At 41.7% G+C, this 25,774-nt stretch overlaps 1 protein-coding gene across 5 annotated transcripts in view; it reads right to left on the bottom strand.

Annotated features, from left to right (window-relative positions):
• Window positions 1-25,774, bottom strand: part of Ttll7 (tubulin tyrosine ligase like 7) — a 124,339-nt gene that overhangs the window by 84,195 nt on the left and 14,370 nt on the right. For 4 of the 5 annotated variants that reach the window (XM_076933356.1, XM_034500155.2, XM_076933354.1 and 1 more), the window contains exons 2-3: window positions 801-999; window positions 502-633 (exon numbers count right to left, since the gene is read on the bottom strand). In XM_076933356.1, the coding sequence (XP_076789471.1) occupies window positions 502-633; window positions 801-825 (157 nt within the window). In that variant the 5' untranslated portion in view covers window positions 826-999. Of the gene's footprint in view, window positions 1-501; window positions 634-800; window positions 1,000-1,764; window positions 1,895-25,774 lie in introns of all 5 variants that reach the window. The other variant, XM_076933355.1, reaches the window with a different exon arrangement.

The following is a 25,774-nucleotide window of genomic DNA, read 5'->3' as shown; positions in this document are numbered from 1 at the left end:
CCTGGCAGTAATGGGGGCAGCTCAGCTGGCTACCTAAGTCTAGGGTCTTCTTGTATCCACACACTAGTCAGGCCAGACACTTTCAGATTACATAAGGATAGCTGAAAAAATATACTCTATATTCACAAATCTTTATAACATCAGACATATATAAATCTGTTTTATTATGTACTTCAAAGCTCAGATAGCTGGTACTTTTAAACATTACAGAAAAATCCAGTGTTGTGCACCAGACCTGCAACATTAATTGATTAAGCCAAGTTAATTGAATGTATTTGTTTCTTTGAACTGAAAATTTAGAAATCTATTAGCACCTTTTAAAAGCAGATCATCCTCTACTGCATGGGAAAAGAATTCTTCTAACCTGTCAGAAATTTTATAGAAGTAATTTTAAAATCCATTACATAAAAATCGTTGTCTCTCCAGAACTCTGCACTGTTTTTAATGCCGAGGCAGTCTGACCAGAAATTTTTAAAAGTGCAGGATTCTGAAGAAACTTACCAATTTCAAACTTTGTCCCAGCAACATTCGCTGTAATAATTCCCTTCTTCTTCTTTTTTCTGACTTTCCTTTTCATTGTGCATTGATAAGGTAATTCTGTATTCAGATCCAGGGGAGATGATCCCTGAATAACTTTAAAAAGAAATACAAAATGAACAGTTGTCACTAAAATACAAACATTGTGACCTGAAACATACATGCCACCTCCAGCGAGTTAAAGCTACAAACAGTGACACTTCCAAAGCTTGACTATCATATTTTCTAAACACACTCTAGCATGTTTTAGCCAGTCCACTTACCCCCATCTTGAGGCAGAGATGGCATGGTAACCTATACCAAGCAAGCAAGAAGCCTGCGTGTAGTACCAAGTGCTTGGTAAAGCTGGAAGTCCCGAGTTCATCTAAGTAGGATATGGCCCCAAGTCACAGGAAGATCCTATCACATTATCTGGGTCAAAGTCTTGGATCTCACGACACAAGTTTTGGGCTGGGGTGCTACCTAGAGAGGTTTAAAATAAAGTTATTTAAGGCAGAATTTTATGATGTTTCTCTTGCCAACATCATTCGCGTGAGAAACCACATCATAGCAAAGGGCAAGTCATTCCATAAAAACAGTTCATGTGAATCTATTATTAACCCATGTAGAAAATGCCAAATAGTGGCTTTGTAGCCCCAAAGTAAACAATCTAAATAGTTTCTTTAAATCATACATCTTTTACATGTATACATTACACACAGAAATAAAAACAATAAAATTCGCTGCTATGCATTGTACATTGAGAATCTTGAGATTTATAACAGACTGTCTTTTATCAAGCCTGATTGGGAGAAGTTTTTTATCCTTGTGTTATAGAAAAAGTTAACTGAGCTCCGAAAGCACAAATAGTTTTCCCTCTTTGCAAAGAAAGAGGTAACGTGGAGATGGAAATGAAATGCACCGAAGCCAGAGTCCCTATCCAGGAACCCACGCAATCTTCTTCCAATATTTCACCTATTTCCAGGATGCCACGTTTCCCATGAAGCAGTGAAACAGCCGTGAGGGTAGTGGTCATCCCAGAAGGAATGTGGGCAGGGATTCATGTTTACAGGGGTCAGGAGGAATGGCTTCATAAAGCAGACTGAGCCATGCCTTAAGATACAGGAACAAGTTTAAAAGACACAAAAGTAAGAAGGCTCCTTCAAGGGGAATCTTACTTAAGCACACAGAGGGACGGGATGTTCCCCTAGGGGATAAACTATCTTGATTTGGTCACATCTCACCCACCAGGATTCCCTTATGCTCTGTGGACATCTGCAGGGTCAGCGGAAGAACCAGGGCACTGGGTCTTGACTATACTGACAAATTAGTTCCCAGTCTCAGACTTCTCTCTTCTTGGAACTCCTATAAAATGTCTCTAATCACAACGAGAAAGACAATTAAAACTGTTATGCTAAACAAAGGGATGAGAGGGGAACTTTCACCCGGTTACCAGGTTTATCATAAATCCTGTGACATTAAGGTTGACTCACTCAGCCAGGATGCTCAATATTCATTATTAACAGTGAGATCTCATTAAAGGATGCTTACAGCCTTACTCATTCTCAGGTAGCATTTCAATGCAAATTAGTCTCCAGTATGACTCACCATAACAACTAGCAAAGTATTATTGATTTGAGACTCACAATGGGTAGCAGTGTGTTAAGGACTTAAAGAAAGTAACCTCACCAGCAAGCTTTGAACTTCAGTTCATTTTCCCACAACATCTAGATATAGAAACTATATCTTACAGTTAAAAATAAATAAATAAATAAGTAAGTAAGTAAAACAAGAGTTTTGACTCAGTTTCGCCTAAGTAGCTATCCCACCCAGCTAGCTCCACTATTTTTAGACATCACACCAACATTACATGGACATATAAGGAGTTTGCAAGGCTAATTTGTTACTTAGAAGACAAGCTGTCTTCTGGAAATTCACAATACTTCGAACCAAACAGACACCTTGCAGTAAACATCTCTAAACTGATCGCCCAGCTCCCAGATCCAAGCTGGACACGGACTGGGTCACCGCTCTGAGGGAAGAACGGAGTGTCCTGAAGCTCAGTTCAGTTCTGTTCTCTTTAGAAGCTCTCTGATATTTCAGGGAGGACACTGGGTTTGGGATTTAGTGACCAACACCTTGTTACTGGAGTAAACAAAGGTCTCTTCACAGTGATGCCCCACTATCTCATTAGAAGTCAGTGACATGTCAGAAAGAGTTTGAAAACAATTCTTTCTGGTGTGTGCCAGGCTCCTAAAACAGCCTTGTTAATTTCTGAGCTTAAGTTATAAAATGAACAACTTTGTTTATGGTGAAGAATAAAAATATTTCTCAGAGTCATACAGGATTTTGAGGTGATTAAAACAATCCTAGTCCTATATAGGCTCTACCCAATCCCGGTTATGATTTAGTAGAAGTGCCAAACAAATCTGAGGAGGACTTGATTGTATCCTCCCAATTCTAACTAATTATTTTGGGCAAAAAACTTGAGGAAACCTGCTTACGACATCATGCAGATGAGGCACTGTTGTCTACTCTTCAAAAACTGGAGGCATGTTTTATTGACCTAGAAAATACTTTAAGCCAATGGTTTCTCACCAAAACCCCAAACCATCAAAGCATCAGAGCCTGAGACCTCCTCTAAGCTGTTCTTGAACCTCCATCAATCACTGAAAATCTAGACAAACAGCTACTTCAGCCTCATGTGTGAGGGATTCATTTCTCTCTCTTCTGACCAACTCTGGAGACCTTTATTTGAATCGCATCAAAACCACACATCTGGAGGGTGAGTTCCCGGAAGACAGTGGTTTTCTTTGGTCTTGTTCACCTCGTAGTTCCCAGAACTGGAGCCTGGCAGTGTTCAGTAGACACCTGTTACTCCGTTAATGAGTACTGTGGTTTGGAAGTTATTTCTACCTGAATTCATGCAGAAACTTAATCCCCGGTGTAACACTATGAAGGGAAGGTGAGGAGGTTATAAAGGTTTCTCCCATGCAGAGAGCTTCATGAAGTGTGTGGCCCCTTTGGACCATCTCCCATGCCATGTGCAAACACAGCAACAAAGACACTGTCTCAAAAACAAAGAGTGCGTCCGTCAGACCCTGGGTACAGATGCTGTAATGGCAATGCTGTGAGACATGGGCTTTTATGACACACACATTATCCAATAGTTGGTGTTGTAGAAACACATATTAACTAATACAAGGAGTTTTTTTTTTTAAAACTTACTTTGCAGTAGTTTTAGGTAAGGAAAGCGGACCATGGAATTGTGAGAAGCAAATGCCTATCATTTACAACACACAATTTTCATATCCTAAATTAGAAGCAGTGAAATATATAAAGGTTTCTATGTCTAGCACCAGTGGGTTAAACCCACAGAACAATAGTCAGTGCACAGAGCTCTGCTGGTCTGCTGTGGCTGGGAGCAGCGGGGGTAGAAGAGTAACTTCTATAAAAACATTGTGGTGTCAATTTTACCTGTTTTTAAAAGCATATATATATACATATATATGTATACATATATATAGGTTTACATGATATATATATATATATATATATATATATATATATATATAGGTTTAAATGCTATATATATATATATATATATATATATATATAGGTTTACATGCTATCTATGACTATTGCCTTACTTCTCTACCATGATAGACTCTACCCCTCGATAACCATAAGCCAAAATAACCCCCTTCTTCCTCAGGTTGGTTTTACCAGTTTATCCTCCATAAAAGCAATGGGAAAGCAGCTGATACAGGCTTCAAAGTGCTTCTCAGAACACCAGGTAACTCCAGGATCGACATGGCCTGCACACCTCTGAGAAATGTATGTTTTCAGACCAATCGCTGCCCTCCACCGTCTCCAGTCTGGGCATAAGACATCTGATTGCCAGCCCTCTCCCATGACTCTGATGAAGACTGAACCTGGACTGTAAGGCCGATGGTGGGTTTGGCATATTCTGTTTTCTTTAAGCTAATCTTCTGAAACACAGCCATACTGCTGACTTGGAAATCCCATGGCTAAGTAATAAGTGGAGGAGACAGCATTGGGCAAGAAAAGCTCCTTATTTCAGTAGCTAGAAAAGCAAAAAGAATCCTATAATGTTCCTCATTTGCTAAAGCTGAGTGAGCCCATGTCAGCTCAGCGAGAAAGGTGTCGCATCTCCGACTATAAGCTAGCCACTGTGGCTGACTAACACATGCATTTTTCTGGAAAATAAATGCATCAATAATCATTGACTAGGAAAACTAACAGCAACCGTAAAGTTTGATAATGCGCATTGTACTCGCTGTTGGGACAGAAGTAAGGGACCTCCATCCGAAAGGTCACAGAGGGTCAATCGTTTGAGGGATTGGGGGGGGAGGGGATAAACAGAGGAAAGAGAAACAAGAAACAGACCGACATCAGTGAGAGAGGGTAAATACTCTATGTTATACTCATGGAATAAAATACTATATAAAGCAATGAGATGAACAGGAACTAGATGAAGAACCACACAAGAGCTCAGATTTTAGTAAACTGCCCAAGAATAGATGTAGTTTATTATTTTTATAAGGTTTAAAATGCTACAAACTGCACATACACAAACGTTGCCTAGAAACTAATGCGTATGATAAAAGTTACTAAGAGCAGCATAGAAAGACAACCACCAGGTCTGATGCCTCCTAAGGAGGAGGAGGACATGGAAGCCAGCACTCTTCAGAGGGAAGAATCACCGGAGTGTGACAACTGATGTCATCATGACTTAGCACACCTCTATCACGGCTCCACCTTTTGAAGTAATCAGTAGAAACAGAAGTCCCCTGATAGATTCACTTGAGCCATGGTGGGTTTCTCTGGAAGTACCCCATTGGAGATGGCCCTTGAACCTCAAGCAAGACCTGACTTCATGGGTAGTGCAAAGCCATTGGAGGACTTCCCAAAGATTGCCCCCACTATGTATTGAGAGCAGGAAGAACAGTGTGAGGAAGACATTTTTGAAGGTCCATGACAGGAAAAAATGAGTGCTTGGCCACAGGTCACAGCACACACATATAGAGAGAAGAGTGCTACCTTAGTACAGCAGCCAGACTTGATGATCAAGAAAGAAATGGTAATCACTAATGACTCCGATATGCCTGGCCTACAGAAGCGCGTAGGAGCTGCCGGAAAAAAAAATCCAACCCCACGAGTTAAGTACCTTAGTTGACAGTTGCAGAAAATATGGATGAATATGGACCAGAAAATAAATAAAATCCATAATTAAAGATAAGACAAGAAACATCTCTAATTTTATTTAAAAATTTAATTAAAGACAGAATGGGGCTGGAGAGATGGCTCAGTGGTTAGGCCACTTACTGCTCTTGCAGAGGATCCAGTGTGTTCCTGAAACCCACACAGCTGCCCCAACCATTTGTAATTCCAGATCCAGGAGGATCCAATGCACTCCTTTGGTCCCCACAGACACTGCACACATGTGATATGATACACACACACACACACACACACACACACACATGCATGAAGGCAAAACATTCATATCATAAAATAAAAATAAGTCTTTTAAAAAACATACAGAAGACTCCTTCTGCAGCCTAACTGATCTTGTTTCTGTTTCTGCCAAAAATAATGACAATATATTTCAGTGTGCACAGCTGCATAACTGGTGAGCAACAGATGACATCACTCCAACTGTTCTCCTAACAATAGTGTATTGACCCTCTCCATTGTGTGTTCAGATTGAAAAGGGTTGGAGAAGATACTTGATCCCTAAACACAGGAATGTTTGTGTCCCAGTCCCAGTCTGACTATGCTCTCCAAACCTGGAGCTGACTATGAAGAATGTTATAGATCTGAAGGAGCCATTTGCTCAGACACCTCTAAAAAGCCGGCAGGAGCTAACGGTGAGTAAACAGAAGAATGGAAGAACCCAGTGTCCACTCTGGAACAATGACCTTGGGCAGTGGCTCCATAACGGATGGTCATTTGCTTTTCAGATTCCTACAGTTTGCTTGGGATCACTCAAAAGCAATAGTGACAAAAGTCTGTGGGGAATCTTGTCCTTAGAATCTAGCTGAGTGTGACATGAAAACACGTAGCAACCACTAACGCAGCGTATCAGACATTGAAGACATCTCCCTTTTCAATATTTATATTTCCACTACCTGACATAATAGAAAAAAGCACAAACCTCACTCAGTAAGTCTAGGATTGAGTACAGTTTAAATGAAGTGACAGAGTTACTAAAGTAACAGAATACAAAGCTATTTCATAACAAATTAAGTGCTTAAATGGACTCAAAACCCCCTTTGACATGTTCTCTAAGAATATAATATTGTATTCTAAAAAGTTCTCAAATCTCCCCAAAGCAGGGGGTAAGGGGAGGAGAAGTCACACTGGCTTTCTAGAAATAATGTATGTCGGTAGCTAACTTGGGCATACTTCACTCACTTCTGTCCAGACATTTACATGTGCTCATGGACACACATGCACATGCATACACATAAATGTACACACATGAACATGCACACATACATATATGCACATACACATGTACACAGCAAAACACAAATGCACAGATGTGCACACATACATACACACATGCACACACACATACACAGGGGCACACACACAGACACACACATACACACATATGCACACACATAAACACTAGCGCGCACACACACACTGTTACGAATCTAAGGCATCCTCAAAGCACCAGCCTACACTTTGCTATCTGAAGTGTCTTTTTCTGAGACATTCAGGTGGGACTGCGCATGCTTTGCACCCAGTTCTCCCAGCTCAGGAACGCTGAGGAAAATGGAGACGGTGTTAAATCGCCAGTTGTATGCTCTTTAGCAGAACAACAGATATCAAACTGCACATCAGCCTCACTGGTGCACAGATGTCATCAGTGCAGGGTTATGTGATACCAGCATAGCTCTCCCTGTCCAAAACCTAACTTTCACCATTCCTTACAAATCTGGTGGCTCCTCTGACACTCCTTAGTTTGACACAGTGTGCCACGATATAGCCTAACCTGAAAAAGGCACAACGAAATCCTTCTTGGTTTTCCCTTCAAATTCCTTGTGTGATATTTATTTGGTGCACACACATTACCAATTTTAGGGTACATGCTAGTTTAATGCTTACTTTTCTACCCATGCTTAGGAATGATTAAATGTTAAATCATTAAATCGATTAAACTATTGATCATGACAGCGCATGCCCATAATCCAGGCCCATGAGAGACTGAAGCAGGAAGATGGTGAGTTCAAGGCCGGCCTAGGCTGTATGGTAAGACGTTGATTATTTTTTTTGTAAGTTAGACTGCTAAAGAAGCCCCCTTTACCATTCATATTAATCACTAAGTTACTAGATAGTGACTTTGGCCTCTACCTGAGATAATTAATTAAATCATCCTAACCAAACAACCATAGATTAAGCTCTTAGTGAGGGTATCAATGTGCCTGACTAAGTAACTAAATTTACCTGATGTCCTTAGATGTAAGTGATCTTATGACTCTAAAAGAGTAGGTGTTGAGGAGGCTAATGGGGTAGAGGAAAGGACATGGCTCAGGGGGACATCCCAGTAAGGACTGAAAGAGCAGTGCTCCAGCCTTTTTTTTTTTCTCCCCAGCCTTGGGTGCACATGTGATTGCAGTTGCTGTGTAATTCCTTGATTGGATTTCATCTCAGAATGTCTGCATCCACTGGGAAGCAGACATCCATCTTGCTCAGACCCCTGTTGTTTTAACCTTCTTTCCCCATCACCTAATTGATCCCCTTGGTGGATGTGTCACTCCTGCAAGAATCACTGTGGGTTTTTATGATGACATACTAGGCATAGAGATGTCCCTCAGGAGTTGGGAACTTCTTCCAGAGAACCCATGTTCAATAGCCAGCACTGACATGTCAGCTCACAAGCATCTGCAATTCCAGTCCCTTCAAAGGCAACAGGCATGCATGTGGCACACAGACAAACATGCAGGCAAAACATCCATACACATAAAATGAACAATTCTTCAAGGAATCCCAGCCAACATACAGAGTCAGAGGAACTGTGTGGGGTTTGTTTCATCACCTAGCATCTCTGCACCTGTCTAGAGTTTTCTGTTAACCAGTTTCTCCTAGTGATATAACACCACTTTGTCTCAACCCATGTTCTGAAGAAAGCGATCTGTGTTTCACCATAGTTCTTATGCATAGCGGTCAGGGTCCAGGATGCCAGTTATTAACACCAGAGCTGACTAATTAAAAGTGTGTTTTATTAATTTTACACATACACAGGGATTCTCACAAAAGAGTGCAACCTGAAGAAGTTAGTAAAGCAGATGTTTCCATGCTTAGAAAGGAATGAGGCAGGACAGACAGACAGACAGACAGACAGATGAACTAGTAAGTCCTGGGCCATTGAGATGAAGAAGAACAGCTCCTGAAAGATAACATTTATTTCAGACTTTGGTCACTGAGGTTCACTTCAGCTCCGTTTCCTACGCACTGGTGATCAGGACTGGTCTGTAACACAATACAGGAAACAGAGCCCTTTAAAAAGAATCTTTACAGTTTAAGTCATTCAGGGAAAAGCATGCTACATGGCCTTTTCTGAAGCGACAACTGCGCAGGTGACTTCTGTATAAATAATCAACACGCCAGTTGGCATGTTTTGCCTTGGAGCCAAATGCACTTTGGGAAAGACAGAAGACAATCCCAGTTTCAAGGACGGGTAACTGGCACAGAGCTACAACAAGCAGACAATCGCATCGTCTTCAGCCCTGGAGTTGGTTCACAGTGAAGCGAGGCCAGTGAGAATTGGGCCTGGGGCTCACTCTCAGACTCCCGGAAAGAAACAGGTCCCTTCTTGTGATGTGGGTTTGAGAAGATACATGTCTATTGCTACTAGCCCACATTAGCCATCCGCAGAACTGCAGGTTTGACTTCTTACTTTTGTTTTTAAATAAATAAAAAATAAATAAATAATATTTTCAAAATTAAATAAAAATGCTTCAAGGTTTGCCTTCTTTCCTTTTTCTCCAAGAGACGCGGGCTTCCAGGCAAAGCTTGAACGTGAGTTTTCCATGCTAGAGGAATACTGCTCTCTAGAAGGCTCTTAGATTTAAATTTTTAAAGTTACAATTGTACTAATAGCTTGAAAGTCGGATAATTTTGCCATCATTTCCAAATGCTTCTAGGTGAAATTAAGTCACATAAAATTAACTCGTGATGACTGAATCATTGAAAGTTTGGAAAGTCCATATGGAAAATTCTCCACCCTTCATGCGACTCTCTGTGGACTTCCATGAGTAAAGTTAATGCACGTGCATAAACCTGATATTTTAAGCAGGAAAAGTGATTAGTGTGTTGCTGGATCACTAAACTAGATGCAAAGTGAATTTACATAGCAATGTTTGAGGAAAGAAATAATCATCTTTACCTCCCAGGCCATCTGCTAAGAAGGCTAATTAAATTCAACTATATTTTAATAAGATTAGCTCATTTAAAAATAAGTAATTCCCAATCTTTAAAAACTCTCTAAGGACTAGAGAGAAAGCTTAGCAATTAAGAGTAATTGTTTTTCCAGAGAACCAGCATTTGGTTCCCAGCACCCATATGGCAGCTCACAAGAAACTGTAACTCTAGTTCCAGGGATCCAATGCCCCCTTCTGGCCTCTGTGGGCACTGCACTCACAAGGTGCTCTTAAGCACACACACACACACACACACACACACACACACACACACACACACACACACACGGGCCAATGCTCATAAACATAAAATAAAAATAAATAAATCTTATTATGACCACTGTCTCTAGCACTACGGTCTTTGCCATAGAACAGTCCTTTTATAGACACATGGAAAGAGAAGGCTATTTTTGTTCTTCAAAATAAACATGGATGAAATGCAGAACAGGACTGGAGCCTGAATCTAGCCAGGGCACAATAATACGATCTCCATGGCTTTCAAATCACCAACACTTGTTTTCTCAATGATTCTATCTCTTCACCTTTTCCTTCCCAAATCATACACAGTCAACTGATGCTGTAAAGTAATAGATCACATCTGTAATAATAATCTGTTCAAAAATTCAATTGCTCCCTTATGGGTTCATTGTACTTCATACTCAACATTTTATTTGTTTATGTCAAGTTGACACAAGCTATAATCATAAAAGTAAAGGTAACCTTGATTGAGAAAATGTTTCCATAAGATCAGGCTCTAGGCAAACCTGTAGAGTATTTTCTCAATTAGTGATTGGTGGGGGAGGGCCCAGCCCATTCTGGATGAGGCCACCATCAGGCTGCTCCAGGGTTCTACAAGAAAGCAGGCTGAGAAAGCCCTGGGGAGCAAGCTAGTAAGCATCCTCCCTCCATGGCCTCTACATCAGCTTCTGCTTCCAAATGCCTGTCCTGTTTGAGCTCCTGCCTGGCTTCCTTCAATGGTAGATTATGATGGGGAAGCATAAGCCAAATAACCCCTTACATCCCCAACTTGCTTTTGGTTATAGTGTTTCATCACAGCAATAGTAACCTCAACTAAAACAAATGCTCACCAACTTATCAGGTAAAGGTAAACGTGTGTCTTTTAGTTCGCCGTGCCCACATTAATTACTTCTTTTGGAGAAGTAATTAAGCTTGAAATACCTTAAAAATAAAACTTCATTCAAAGTCCATGACATCGGCTATTCATATCAACCCTACCTATGCTCAAGAATGACAGCCAACACCAACAGCTACAGAATCCAAGGTAATGTCCCATATCCATAGCACGCATCTCAAAGATACGAATTAAAGGTGACGTTAAATCAACAAGGCTGATTTTCAACTGTGCTGCGAGGGGTTTGAATTTACCATGTTCCAAGTGTTAATCTAATATCCAAAAGTATCCATTACACAAGCCTCATAATGCAATACAAACTGCATGTGCTCCTGTCTTTATCTGGCCATACCACATTGCTTGAACTTATACACAAATGTTATTTTGTCTACTTTATTTTATGTGTGTGTGTGTATGTATTTGTGTGTTTGTGTGCGCATGTGCACATGCACGTGCACCCACATATGGGTTTTCACACATGAGTACAGTACCCATGGAGGCCAGAAGAGTTCGTATGATTCCACGGAGCTGGAATTACAGATGGGTCTTGAGCTGATTAACCTAGGCCCTAGGGGTTGAACTTTGGTCCTTCTGCAAGATCAATATGCACCCTTAACTTCTTAGCTGCCTCACCCGTCCTTCATATATTACTTTCATTCAACTATTTTTAGTAAATCCATTGGGCAAAACCAACAATGTTAAAAACAGAAAAAAAATTACTCATAACAATATACATTTAGTGTGTGATTTTAAATACTCTCCCTACTGACATTGTTGTTCTCTGCTGGTTTTTGATTCTTTAAACATTTCATTTGAATCTCTTCTGCAAACCACAAGACTATAATTTTCATAGAAGAGAATACAATCTTGTGTTGGCCGTCATTCTTGAGCATAGGTAGGGTTGATATGAATAGCCAAAGTCATGGACTTTGAATGAAGTTTTATTTTTAAGGTACTTCAAGCTAAATTACTTCTCCAAAAGAAAACTATATGTGGGCACGGTGAACCTGCCTCTGTCCCTGCATCCATAAGACCCCAGTCATTCTGCAGGAGTAAAACATTTCAAGCCCTTCTAATTCTTTCTCATCAGCGGGTCTGACTCCACATCCTCACCACAGCCCTCATGCATATGAAGTCTGACTTGAGTTTCCACCTACTGTTAGGAAGGCAATCAACAATGAAAAGGCTAAAACTCTCTCAGGAATGATATCACACCAGCCGCAAATCAAAATTTGCAATCACATGAGGAAGACCACAAATAAAGGCAACCTCCTCATAATTTGTGGTCTTATGTATCGACATAGAGAGGCTACAATATCCACATCATTTGTTCGCGTGGCAGTCTGCATGTCACTGCAAAGCTCCTCTGAGGGTGCATTTAGCGTCTGAATCTACAGGCTTCTACTCTTCTAGTGAGCGAGCCCACTCCATGGGTTGAAGGTGAACGAGAAAGCAGATTGAGGCTCCTCCAGAAAGACAGCTGTGTCCCAGTAGTGTGTGCATCAAGCTTGAGGTCATCACTTCTTTACACTCCAAGCCTGTCAGCAAGTTTTGGTCTCGCAAGCCTCCGGTCACAGGAGGAAATTCCTTAAATCAACATCTTTTCTCTCCAAAACTGTGCTGCATTTTACCATCATAATCTGCGAGGGGGAAGTCCTCATGCAGTTATCATCAGTTCATACACATTAAATTGGCAGCACTGGCAGCATTTGCTACAGAGAAAAATACATACCAGTATAGAACAAGAATGCCATAGACATGCTCCAAACAGTAAAGTGACTCCCCTCCCCGACCTCTCTGCCTCCTTTCCTTCCTCCATCTTTCCTTCTTTCTGATTCTTTTAGGAGACAGCCATGCAGCCCCCAGGCTGTTCTGAAACCGGCAACACTCCTGCCTCAGCCGTCCATAGTCTGGGATTCTATGTGTGTGCCATCCATCACGCGTTGGTTCCGCCATCAAATGCACATATCCAGGGCACACAATATGAGCACAGAATCACAGAAAGATTCAAAAGAATCTGTCCTCCAATGGGAAGACATTTAAGAAATGCCTTGGCCACTCTGTCATACTTATATTCTCCTTTTTTTTTTCTTTTAAAGCACAGAAGTGATGCAAAATTAGAATTGTCCTTGAAGTCACATCCAGTGTGTACAGAATAAAAGGTAAGATTTTTAAAAGCACTTTTGCATAGCTGAAACTGCACACGTTTCATTTTCTCAAGAAAAAAAAAGAGAGAGAGATCACAGTGTGACTCGAAATGAAATGGGATCCTGGCTGGAGGACGGCAGCTTAGTGGCTATCGCTATTTCTAGTGTAAAAAATTCATGACAGCAGCACCACTTTTTAAAGCCCCGAGGTTCTCATACTGAATCCAGCATCAAAATCCCCTGGAGAAGAAGATGACCAGGTGGCATGAGCCAGGTTAGAGCAGTGTAACTCATGTCACATCTCAGTGCTGGGCTGGGCTGAGGCCCTTGTACATCCTGACCTAGACATGATTAGCTCATGAGCAGAGATCAGTGGCTGCAGAGCCAACATGTCAGCACTGCAGCAGCTCAGGCCAGGAGAACGACACACCGTGAGCTCCTGCCACATCCAGTCTCACACCGACAACCTGTACCGTGTGCAGCCGTACACAAGTCGGAAAGAGGATGCGCAACTCAGATCTCTTCTAGCTTTGATATCCTAAGAATGTTGATTCGGTGGTGGAGGGAGGAGGTAAATAAATGGAAGGTAGCCATTCATGATCAAGATAGAGCTTCTAACTCAGGTCTCCTTCAAAATACACAGCTTTAAAATTCTGGTTAAAAAATGGATCCAAATGAGTTGCTGACAATTCTTCTTGATTGATTGAGAGAAAGAGAGAGAGAGAGAGAGAGAGAGAGAGAGAGAGAGAGAGAGAGAGAGAGAGGCCAAAAAAAAACCACCAAAACAGCTGTTACAGAATCCCAAAGAGTGGCCTGCAGCATGTCAGGGGAGAAGCTTAGGGGCAGTTGCCTGGCTCGGGCTAAGAGCAGAACTGGCATTGTAACCTAAAGGCAGTGCCTACACCACCATTCTCCCACAGTAGTAGCTAAATCAGCATCAGGCCCTGCATGGGAGTCATGGCAACCCGCACCACTGGTGCTGGAGGAGGCAGCACTGTGCCCTTGGCTCATCAGCAACAACAAACCCAGCGGGCAACTGGTGTAAAGATGAATACCACGACTGCCTTTATCAGAAACCACAGGTCATCAGAGGTGTGAGCAGTGCCCCTCTTTCCTTCTAATCCCCAAGTGAGCCTCCCTGACATTTTTCCTCCCCTTCTTCGTTCACACAACCTCTGCTTCTCACACAGTCACCAAGAAGACAAGACAAGTAAGCATGGTGAGCCCAGTGCATGCAGCCTGTACTCAAACGGAGGCTTTCAGTGGGGAAGTTGTTCTGGCTGATCAGACGTCTGTTTTGTTTACTTTTTGGTACTCAGTAGATAATACTATGAAACCACTGAATACCAGGGAAAACAGATTTTATTTCAAATATTAACACAGATGTATATCACATATATGTATTTGTACTAACTTCAAAATATGGCAGAAGACTTGAAAACAGTGTGTTAGACATTTGTCTCCTTGCTACTTCAAAATGCCTGACAGAAGTGACTTAGGGAAGACAGAGTTGAGTCTGGTCCCTAGTCTGAGGGCACAGTCCATGCTGAGAAGAGCCGCAGCAGTGGGAGCCTGCAGTGAGCTGGTCACATTGCATCCATAACCAAGAAGTCGTTAATGATGAATGCTGGCACTGCACTAACTCCATGTCATTCGGTCCAGGACCCCAGCCATGGAACGGTGCTGCCCCCAGCTGAGGTGAGCCTTTGTGCCTGAACTCATCTAGATGACCGTTCCCAGCAAGCCTGGAGGGTTGTCTCTTGGGTGATTCTAGAACCTGTTAAGTTGACAGCCACTATTAACCATCACAAAGAACTAGCATACTGGCCTGGAATATGACCATTTCTCTTGATTCTTACAATGCTGGTGTCGGGGCCTGACTCATCTGTCCTACTCATGGGTTTGCCCATTGTTACATCACCATGCAGACACCATATTAGGTTGCCAAGGGAAAATGGGACTACTGACTTCATAAACTTAGTTCCTGAAATTGCCAAACGAAATTCTCTTAGGTCAGAGGAGGAGATAACTTGCAGAAAGAATGTTAGCTATAAACATTAAGGTCATTTAAAAGAAATTCTAGGGTTTAGTCACTGTTGATGCTGCTTGTTTTTTGTTTCCTCAAACAGCTCTGCTTTGTAGCCCAGGCTAACCCCCAGCTTGACAGCAATCCTCATGCATCAGCCTCCTAGGTCTTGGTGTACAGGCATAATCCACCATACCCAGCTCTACCCTTTCTTATTATTTTATTTATTATATTTTACTTAAAATCTACACATCTTACTCTTCTGAAAGATAATAATAAGGACTGAGCACACTTATTTGAGGACCAAACTTTTATTCTCCAAAGTCGACCATTTGTGCTTATCCTAATATAAAATATGAATAACAAATTATTAAAGAGAAATTTTTCCTTGACTATAAAAACATCTGCACAATACAACACTCTGTAAATATTTCTGTTTTAATTTTTTTATATATGGGCATGCTGCTTGAATGTATATCTGTCTACCACATGCATGCTTGGTGCCCATGGAGGCCAGAAAGGAGTGTTGGATCCCCTAGAACTGTAGATACATGTGATTTTGAGCTGCCAGGTGGTTGCTGGGAATCAAAGCTGAGTCCTCTAGATGATGATCAAGTGTTTGTTCTTAGCTGATGAGCTAACGCTCCACCCTCCACAAATACTTCTTAACTTTAATCATCTCAAATAAAAGTTGCAAAATTCTTCTATTCAGTTTTATTGTTTCTATTTTCTCAACCTGAACACAGCCCTCAATGGGACATAAACACCACTTGACAGTATCCAATGTCAGCAGCTCCTTGTTTATATATATATATATATATATATATATATATATATATATATATATATGCATACAAGTAATAGTTACTTGGTAAATGAAATACTTACATTCCCAGAAAAGAAGCAAGCCCACTCAAACAAAGTAGGCATGATGGGTAGTGGTAAGTTTTCTTAGTTTACTTCCTAAATTACGCTGACTCAGCATGATGATGCTAAACTTGAAATGTCATTTATAAATAGCATGCTTCATAACAGATCAATAAATTATTGTCTCTGTATATTTAAATCACCAACTTATGAATAACTGGGTTTATTGCTGTTAAATTAGAAAAAAAATGAGCATAGAAAATTACTGAAATAAGCTCAAAGCAATTTAAGTTGTTACTTCACCTGAAGGAAGTCCTCTAGACCACCAGTAACCATCATTCTGGTAATCAACCAAAAAAGCATTGAAAATACCTCAAATATGTCATATGTGTATGCTTTAGGTTTAAGGATTCTACATTCAGAAGGCAGACCTGGGAAAATCATCTACAAGGTTGGAAGATGCCAAGCTACTCTTTAAAATACCAAACTTGGGGCTCCCGAGTTGCCTCCGTAGTTAAGAACACTGGTAGTAGCTCTTGCAGAGGACCCAAGTTCTGTTCCCAGTACCCACATGGCAGCTCACAAGGTAATTCCAGGAATTTGACGCCCTCTTCTGTCCTCCATAGACACTGCACACATTTGCATGTATAAAATTGAAATAATAAAATAAAAAGGAAAGTAGCAGCTGAAAACAATCTAAATATACTCAAACAATATAGTCAAAATGGGTTATGACATGGATATTAAAATGGACTGTGAAAAGTCTTCACTAGTCTGAGAAGATACAGCATTTTGAGCAAGGCTGTGAATCATTCATATAAAATGAAATATTTATCTTTCCATGAATGAATGGATGAATTATAAAGCTTAATATTTGCTTTGATTTACTAATTCTGAGTAAATACGCCATTTTTATCCAATTATGTTACAATAATATGAAATAACCATGAATCATATGCCAGGATGAATTTTCGTCTACTGTATCAATAAAGACCTGTTTTAATGGTGAACAAATGTGGCTTCTTCCAGAAGACTGATTCCTTAGTAGTGTGCAAGGATTATGATTCCGAGTCACAGCATTCTGTGCTTATTTTAGTCCTTGAAATATTTGCTAAACCACCTCTGAGGCTAACGCTTCCAGGGCAAATCAAAATGTAAACTAGCTGATCCCAGATTCCAGATTCTCAAGCCAAGACTGAGGTCATTATGTAAAAATAACTAACAGTGAAGTTACAACGCAAGTTATATCAGCCGAGTGCTATCCACACGTCCCTCAGAGCAAAGGCAGAACACGCAAGCACACTGAATCCACTGAAAAGACTTTTTTTCCCAGTAGAGATAAAGAGAAAGAAAACACACCGCTGAAATCCTAGAAACCAAAGCTTCCTCATCAATGTAGAAGTCATTTGTTTTTTAGGTTCTGATTTGAGGTTTCTTTCCCGTGTCAGGTCTGAGAGGTCACCAGGAAGTAGGTGAAAATTAAGACATTCACAAATTTTAAAAACCAAGATGTGACCGGGGATACAACTCGGCAGTAGAGAGATCCCCTAATGGGCACAAGGCCCTGGAACACATACTTAGTACACAGAGGAAGAGAGGGGGAGGGGGAGGAAGAATGAGGAGTAAGAAGGGAATGTGAAAAGGAAGAGGTAAAGGAGGAGGAGGAGGAGGAGGAGGAGGAGGAGGAGGAGGAGGAGGAGGAGGAGGAGGAGGAGGAAGAGGAGGAAAAGAAGCAGAGAAGGAGGAGGAGGATAAGAAGCAGAGAAGGAGGAGGAGGAGGAAAAGAAACTGGGAAGAAATGAGAGATGGTCCTTCTTGTCTTGTTAGTCTTAATTCATGCTCCTCAAAAGCAAGGGTTCACACACCAGCAGCCTGGGCAAGTTACAGGAAGTGCTGCTAAGTGGTACAGGGAAGGCAGACGAGGAAGGGAGGGCAACCACCAAGGGTGTGTCATAAAGCAGCTAGAGCTTAGGCCCTTAGGAAAACGATGGTAGGCATACAGCCCACAGTTTCAGAGTGCGCCCAATGTCAGCCATCAGTTGAAAGTTACTGTGGGAGCGATGGAGGAATTCATTCACATCATCTCCCGCCTTTGGACTGCTCAGAGAAGGGAGAGACATAAAGGAGACCAGGGATGGCAAAGGACCAGACCCAAGGCTTTCAGGAGTGCCTTAAACACCCTCAAGCAGAGAAAGGCACAATGGGCACTGAGTTAGGAAGTGCCTATTGAAGTGCTAAGACACCAGGGACAAGGAGCAGGGCACTGAGGGTATCTATCGCTAACAGTGCCTTACCCATAACCCTCCTTTATCACTTGAAAGATCTTTGAAAAAATTCAACCTCTGCATCCATAAATGAATGAATAATTCATGCAATTAATATATTGGTAGATTAGTGGTTTACATCTAGAGAGTCGGGTGTAAAGGACACTTTGTCTACTTTAAAGAAACTGACACCTACATGAAGATTTTCCCAATATGTTTTTACCGTGGTTTTTCATTCCTTGATGTCAGCAATCACTGAGCATTCCTGTTGCTCTACACATTAGGATCTTGTGGAGTCAGAGTTTTAGATCCTGGACATTAGAGAACTGTGTGGTCTTATTCATGCTGAGACTGCTAAGTCCTTAGTAACACAGCTAAAGAATCTCCCTTTGCATGCCAGACCATCCTTGGTAAAGAGTCTGTTGGAGCTTTTGGTCCATTTTTAACTGGAAGGTTTCTTTTGAGTCTCATGAATTCTTTGTGTATTCTGGATGAAAAGTTTTTACCTGCTGTGACAGGCAGTCATCAGAGGTAGGAGAAGAAAGTGGAGACCCCAAGGTCTAGACATCAAGAGAATAAGAAGAACGCAGTGTGCTGGCCCTGTTGCTAAGACTGTACATTGAGGACTTGTTCCTTGCCTTTCCAAGAGCAGTGTAAACAGACATTTGAGAGCAAAGAAAAAAATTTAAAAAAAGAAACAAAGAAGGAAGGGAGGGAGGGAGGAAGAAAAGGAGGGAGGGAGGGAAGAAGAAAAGGAGGGAGGGAGGAAGGGAGGGGAGGAAGGAGGAAGGGAAGGAGGGAGGAAGGAAGAAAGGAAGGAAGGAAGGAAGGAAGGAAGGAAGGAAGGAAGGAAGGAGGGAAGAGAATAAAAGGAGGAAGTCATTCTACTTAGAAAAGTAGAGCTCCTGATTATTTTTGAGACAGCTATGTGAAAAATCAGATTACTAAGGTTTAACTATATAAAAAAAAGACCTTCAAGAAGTGAGGAGAAAGAGGGGAAATATAATAAACATTTGGGCAAAGCAGGAGCAGAGGGAGAAAATTTCAAAAATCTGGTTCTGTTTTGGGGCAGGAGATTGAAGACAATAAAAAATAAAAAAGACACAAAGCACACAATGAACTAGTAACAAGGTTGTGGGTTGAGGCTGCCTCAAACGTGTTTTGAAAATCCAGACTTGATGAACACAGCATCCTCCCTTGTTTATGTATTATCTCCAGATGCTCAGACCCTTAAAAGGCAAAGAGGAATAGCTGAGGCTATCTGACTGTGCAAACAAAGCTTGCTGATCCTGAAACAGGGATGCCGTGGACCACTGGGAGCTAGAAGGGCATGGAATTAACAGCAGCAGGAGGAAGACAAACATCCGAGTATTGGAAGATTTAAGGAGTGGAGCAGGGATGTGAAAAGAGAGTTCTCTTCAGTGCTGGGGAAGCAGCAGAGTATCGGCGATGCTTCTGTTCCTATAGCAATGACTGCTATCCATACGATGTCCCTACCAGATATTTCCATCTGGATATTCTCAATGCCACTTCGAACACAGTGCACAGAACCAGTCCGTGACCTTGACACCTTCCTCTGCCCCAGCACTTAAGAATCGCATCACCCAACTCTGGCACTTTACGACCAGAACTCACCCTTACTTGCTTCTGCCTCTCATCCTCACCATTGCTCACTCAGATCATTAGGTTCCTAACATAAGCATGTCTATCTGCTCAATGTTTCCGGTCTGCTTTCTTCACCAGAACACCAGGCTCCAGAATGCAAATCTACTCTTACTCTCCCATCCTTCACTCATGTGATGGTTTGAATATGCTTGGCCAAGAGAAAGGCACTATTAGAAGGTGTGGCCCAGTTGGAGTAGGTGTATCACTGTGGCTTTAAGACCCGCATCCTAGCTGCCTGGAAGTCTGTCTTCCACTGGCAGCCTTCAGATGAAGATGTAGAACTCTCAGCTCCTCCTGCACCATGCCTGCCTGGATGCTGCCATGCTCCCACCTTGATGATACTGGACTGAACCTTTGAACCTGTAAGCCAGCCCCAATTAAATGTTGTCCTTATAAGAGTTGCTTTGGTTGTGTGGTGTCTGTTCACAGCAGTCAAACCCTACCTTAGATACCCCACCTTAAATAACCACCACTCCAGCTGGCTTGCAAAGGTTTGATGGCTTTACAACACTAAAATGAAAACACTCAAAATCTAACTAAATAAATGATCTTTCGTGAAGTGAGCTACTAAGCTAATATCTCTTAGAAGCTCCGTCCCTGCCTGACTTCAGGTTAGTGACAGCGACAGAATCAATCAGCCTACATGTTTAAGATTGTCATTATGCCCTGAGTAAAAACAGTGCACCACGAAGCCACTGCTCTGCTTCTGTCCTCAACGATGCAGGGCGGCAATGAACGTGAGCTTCCCTGACTTCTCCAGAGTCTTCTCCTTCAGCCTCTCCAAACCTGTCACATCCAGGAATATATGTGGCTCCGTGGCAAAGAGCATCGGGTGTGCATGGAGGTCAACCACGCTGTTAGGGTTACATAGAGTAAGAGTCTGCCAAAGACTAGTTTTGACCTGTGCTTTCCAAGTCATGTCCAGAATTTTAATTTGATTGACAGTCTATTGTATTGATTCACCACATGACACAGAGATGCAAGAACTCAACATCTTCCTAGTAACTGCCACAACAAATACTTCACAATGAATTCTTCCAGCATGCCATTTTCAAAGGCTCCCCTCCCTCATGGAACACCCATCGGATAAATCCACCTGGCTGCTTCCCTCCAGCCTACTGTCCACTGAGACACTGAGACACATTCCCTTTCCCTGTGCTCCAACGGCTTGTCTCTCCCCACTTACACAGACAGTGCACATCCATTCTTCCCACCTAGAAAGTAAGCCTTCCTGTGCCTGGCTCATGTTCGGGTAGAGTTCCCATTCTGACATCACTCTCGTAGCCTCTGGTCCCTTTCAAGCCTAACTCTAGTCATCTCTGGAGACTACAAACTTACAAAGAAGAGGATGCTGTTTGCTTCACTCACTTATTCCAATTACCCAGAAAGCACCTGGAACATGTTGGGTACCAGACAAGTATTTGTTAAACAAATAGAGATACAAATGTGAGTATTTATATAGGTGGGATAATGAATTCTGCAGCCCTCTGAGTCTGGCACTGTTACACCCCGATTCTGCAAAGGAACATGACAACACATTGCCACAGGTGGTAAGACTGGCGTCTTGCTGCTTCCGAGTAAGCAATTTACTCTGACATTCAGTCTCAGGCCCTATGTCCTCTACAACACTGAAAAGCATATGCAGTAGACTTTCCCCTTCAGCTTACATGTGACGAGGATAACTAAGGATGTTATGTAAAGCCACCCTGGGTTTTGTAAGACCCAATCCCAACACCTGTTCTCTGCTTAAAAGGAAAATGGACCCATTCCTTCTACTGTAGGCCAGATGCATCCCTGTTACATTCCAAGTTCATGGTCCCTACCACGGCCTCTGCATTGAATTCCTAATATGCATAGTCTCCCCGCCCCTGCCCCACCCCCCAGATACCAGGAAAGTTGTTTGGAAGACTTGACAGCTTAAGGACAACAATAACAATGATGACAACAACAACACAGTTTATTCTCATGACCAAGAACCCCATGATTTTTTTTCCTTTCTTTCTCAGGCATCCATCTAAAATGCTCAAACTCTTTACTAGAAAATAACAAACAGTAGAAGATCTATATCATATATCATTTATATGTGAAAGCTCTTCAAAAGAATGTGGTCAGCTTTTCACAGAAAAATTGAGAGGAGATTGTGGGCAAATTCGGGCCTATTTAATCAGTCACACGGGAATGTATAGTTTTATTAGCATTTATGAGGTGTTTTGTTATTATTCCTAATTAAATCACTCTGACAATGTTGCTCAAAAACCTACATGTAATACATGCTAGATTTCGACTGTTAAACACAAGAGACCCATCTGTCCCACAGTGTCAAGGGAGCTCTTTGGGAAATACGGAGGGGTGCACGCGACTAAGGGAATCGCGCTGACAATGCACGCACATCTCTGGAAGATGCAACTCTGGTCTGAATGCTTCTCTCCAAATTCTGGAATTCGATCTGCATGGATTATTTCTAGCTTTGGTTTAATCACCTCAGAGAGCTTTGTTGCAAGATTAGATTCAGAATCTGGTCCCTATTCTCTGTAGAGACAATGAGTTTCTACTGCTGTGGAATGAACTTAACTGCATCTGGACAAAAGCTAAAACTGTGAAGGAGTAGGCATTTGTCTAGACTTACAGTTTCCCGGTCATGGTCCTACAGTATCATCCCCAGTCATGGTCCTACAGTGTCATCCCCAGTCATGGACCCACAGTGTCATCCCCGGTCATGGTCCCACAGTGTCATCCCCGTCATGGTCCCACAGTGTCATCCCCATCATGGTCCCACAGTGTCATCCCCAGTCATGGTCCCACAGTGTCATCACCGGTCATGGTCCCAAGGTGTCATCCCCAGTCATGGTCCTACAGTGTCATCCCCAGTCATGTCCCACAGTGTCATCCCCAGTCATGGTCCCAAGGTATCATGAGAAATAACCTAATGTTGGTGTCGGCAATGTGAGATCACAGAGCAGATATTCACACTGATAATACAGCAATCTCCGTCATATTCACTCATGGCTCCAATACTTCTCACAATTTCTACAAGTCAACCCAAGACATACAGATACCACACATGCTCCACTACATAATATCAATATACCCACGCTAATATCGAGATCATTATATATTTGAAGAATTTACCTGAGTCAAACTGACAGTGCACCTACTCGATAAGACAGTATTGAAGGTGTAAATTCTAATGTGAAATATTTAAGTCTTATTAAAGTCTAGAAACATTAACTTAAGCCAACTCCATCTTTAAGCAATGTTGTTTATATCTTAGCTCCTAACTGTTCAAGTCAGCACTTTCCACAGCATTAAGCAATGGTTTTTTAATGGCAGCCATACACTAATTTATTAAATGACAGAATGACCAACACAAAGCAAACATATCTTCTTCACTAGTAAGCTGTCTTATAAAATGAGCTACATGTGTTGCTGGTGTATATCTAAGATAACTAGACATGGGTCAAATACCTACCTCACACTATGTATGCATTGCACTTTAGGGATTTCAATAAACCTTTATGAACTGTGTGAATGGAACAAAAAAACAAAACAAAAAACGAACAAACAAACAAACTAAAACAAAAACAAACCTGAAGACACAGCCTCAGTCCCAGACTCAAATGTTCTAATATAAAGGGTCTAGAATTCAGCCTGGGTCAAGGTTTCCTCAAGCTCCTTCAGTGATTCAAACACACAGCAAAGACAGAAAACTACTGTTCAAACAATATTAGCAAAATATTATGGTAGCCAATTCATGAGTTGCTTTACTGTTCCATTTTAAATGGTAAAAAAACGGAAACAAACTCAGAGACACTCAGTAACTTGTCAGAGTGCTGGACAGCTCCATGAGCGTCTTAAAACCTTTGCACTGTGCCTTGTTGCTTCTCAGTGGCAGATGCTTCATTGTTAAGTTGTTTCCATCCTGTAGTCCTACTGAGAAACCCAAATGGTCCCTTCCCATGTCTGCATTAGATGACAGAGCCCCTCTATATGTAGTGATCATGGCAGACCATGATCCTTGGAAGAGCAGGGAGTCAACTTAAACTCAATATGTGTGTGTGATTGAAACACTACAATGGATTTTAGTTATCCCAGTACCAGGAAGAAGAAACCTACCTTTTGAATGGTTGATCAGGGCAGTCCAAGTGACTCCAAAAATAATAAATACTATTGATGTAGCCCTTGGTCGTCTCTCAGAAGTTTAGGGTCTACCTCAGTTGCTACACACACTGCACACTCAGGACACAGGACTCAGATGACTTGAGCTGGATCTGACCTAAAGCTTTCCCAAGGTCTAGCTTCCATGAATACCACATAAACTACCAAGGGAGGGCAGCAGTTACACAGACCTACTCAGCTGCAACTCATATGAACCGCTGTGATTACCAGCGTGGCAAGCTATCTATCCATAAAGGTGTAATAAGCTAGACATAAGGCAGTCTGGAAAATGTCCTTCCCTCTTTAATTTACACTCCCCTTGTGGTTTTCTCTAATCTCGCATGTCTTCCTTCTCCTGGGCGCATTCAGCACACTTCAGTTGTCACCTCCCCTTCCTGTCTCCAGAGTAGAATCAGCTGGCCCATGACACTGTCACACTACCCCACATTACCTCGTGTTGGGACTTGTAGACCTGGCTGTCTTCACACTCATCCTGTACCCAAGAATGTCTCTGAACTACTCTGCTCCTGCTTCTATCTTACAAGCTCTAGGGTTACAGCCTGGGCTGCCACACGGGTTATGCAGTGGTGGGGATCAGAGTTATGTTCGTGGTAGGTAAATGCTCTACCAACTGAGCTGCATCCCCAGCCCTGGCTAAATATTGCTATGGAAAAGGGTAGAGTGTGAAAATAAAGAACTTTCTAAGATATAGAGAGTTTCTTTATGAGAGAGAGAGAGAGAGAGAGAGAGAGAGAGAGAGAGAGAGAGAGAGATCGGCTGGGCAGCGATTAAAGGTTGCACACCTTTAATCCCAGCACTTGGAAGATAAAGGCAGACAGATCTCTGTGAGTTCAAGACCAGCCTGATCTACAGAGTGAGTTCCAGAACAACAAGGGCTACACAGAGAGACCCTGCTTGAAAAATCAAAAAATAAATAAATTAATAATAACAGATCAAGCACCTCTACATTACATTACCCATAACACTTTGGTGATATGAAATAAATTATCTTTCTAAATGATTACAGATTTCTTCTACCATCATTTTACTAACTGGATAAGCCACATACTTTCCCAATGACAAGCTTCTCTGCCAAAGATCATGCCAAACATAGGAAGAGAAACTTCTTTAAAAGTATGTGCATGTGAAAGGGTTCCATGTGAGTGCAGTACCTGTGGCGTCCAGAAGAGGGTGCTGGATTGGTTCCCTAGAGCTGGGTGGGATTGGAGGTTGTAAGCTACTCGGTACAGGTCCTAGTAACTCACTCATTAGCCTATTTCTATTAATATCAATACAAATAGACTTCGAATTCATCGTTTCCGACTTGTGTTCAATTGAGCAGACATTTGCTGAACAATTAACAAGATATATTAAATACGTTACAGCTTCTTCCTATCTTATAAACTATAAAGAGGGGAAATTTCTAAAAAACACAATCAAATGTAACCCACTGATCCTCTCTTGATATTGACTTTTAAACTCCATTAAAAATTTTTCTAATGTGTGTTCACCTCTATAAAGCCATTTTATCACGTTTTTCCCAT

This window comes from Arvicanthis niloticus, chromosome 4 (genome assembly GCF_011762505.2).
Source record: "Arvicanthis niloticus isolate mArvNil1 chromosome 4, mArvNil1.pat.X, whole genome shotgun sequence".
Lineage (NCBI taxonomy): Eukaryota > Metazoa > Chordata > Mammalia > Rodentia > Muridae > Arvicanthis > Arvicanthis niloticus.
The sequence above is the reverse complement of the archived record's forward strand: the minus strand, read 5'-3'. Positions and strand labels throughout refer to the sequence as shown.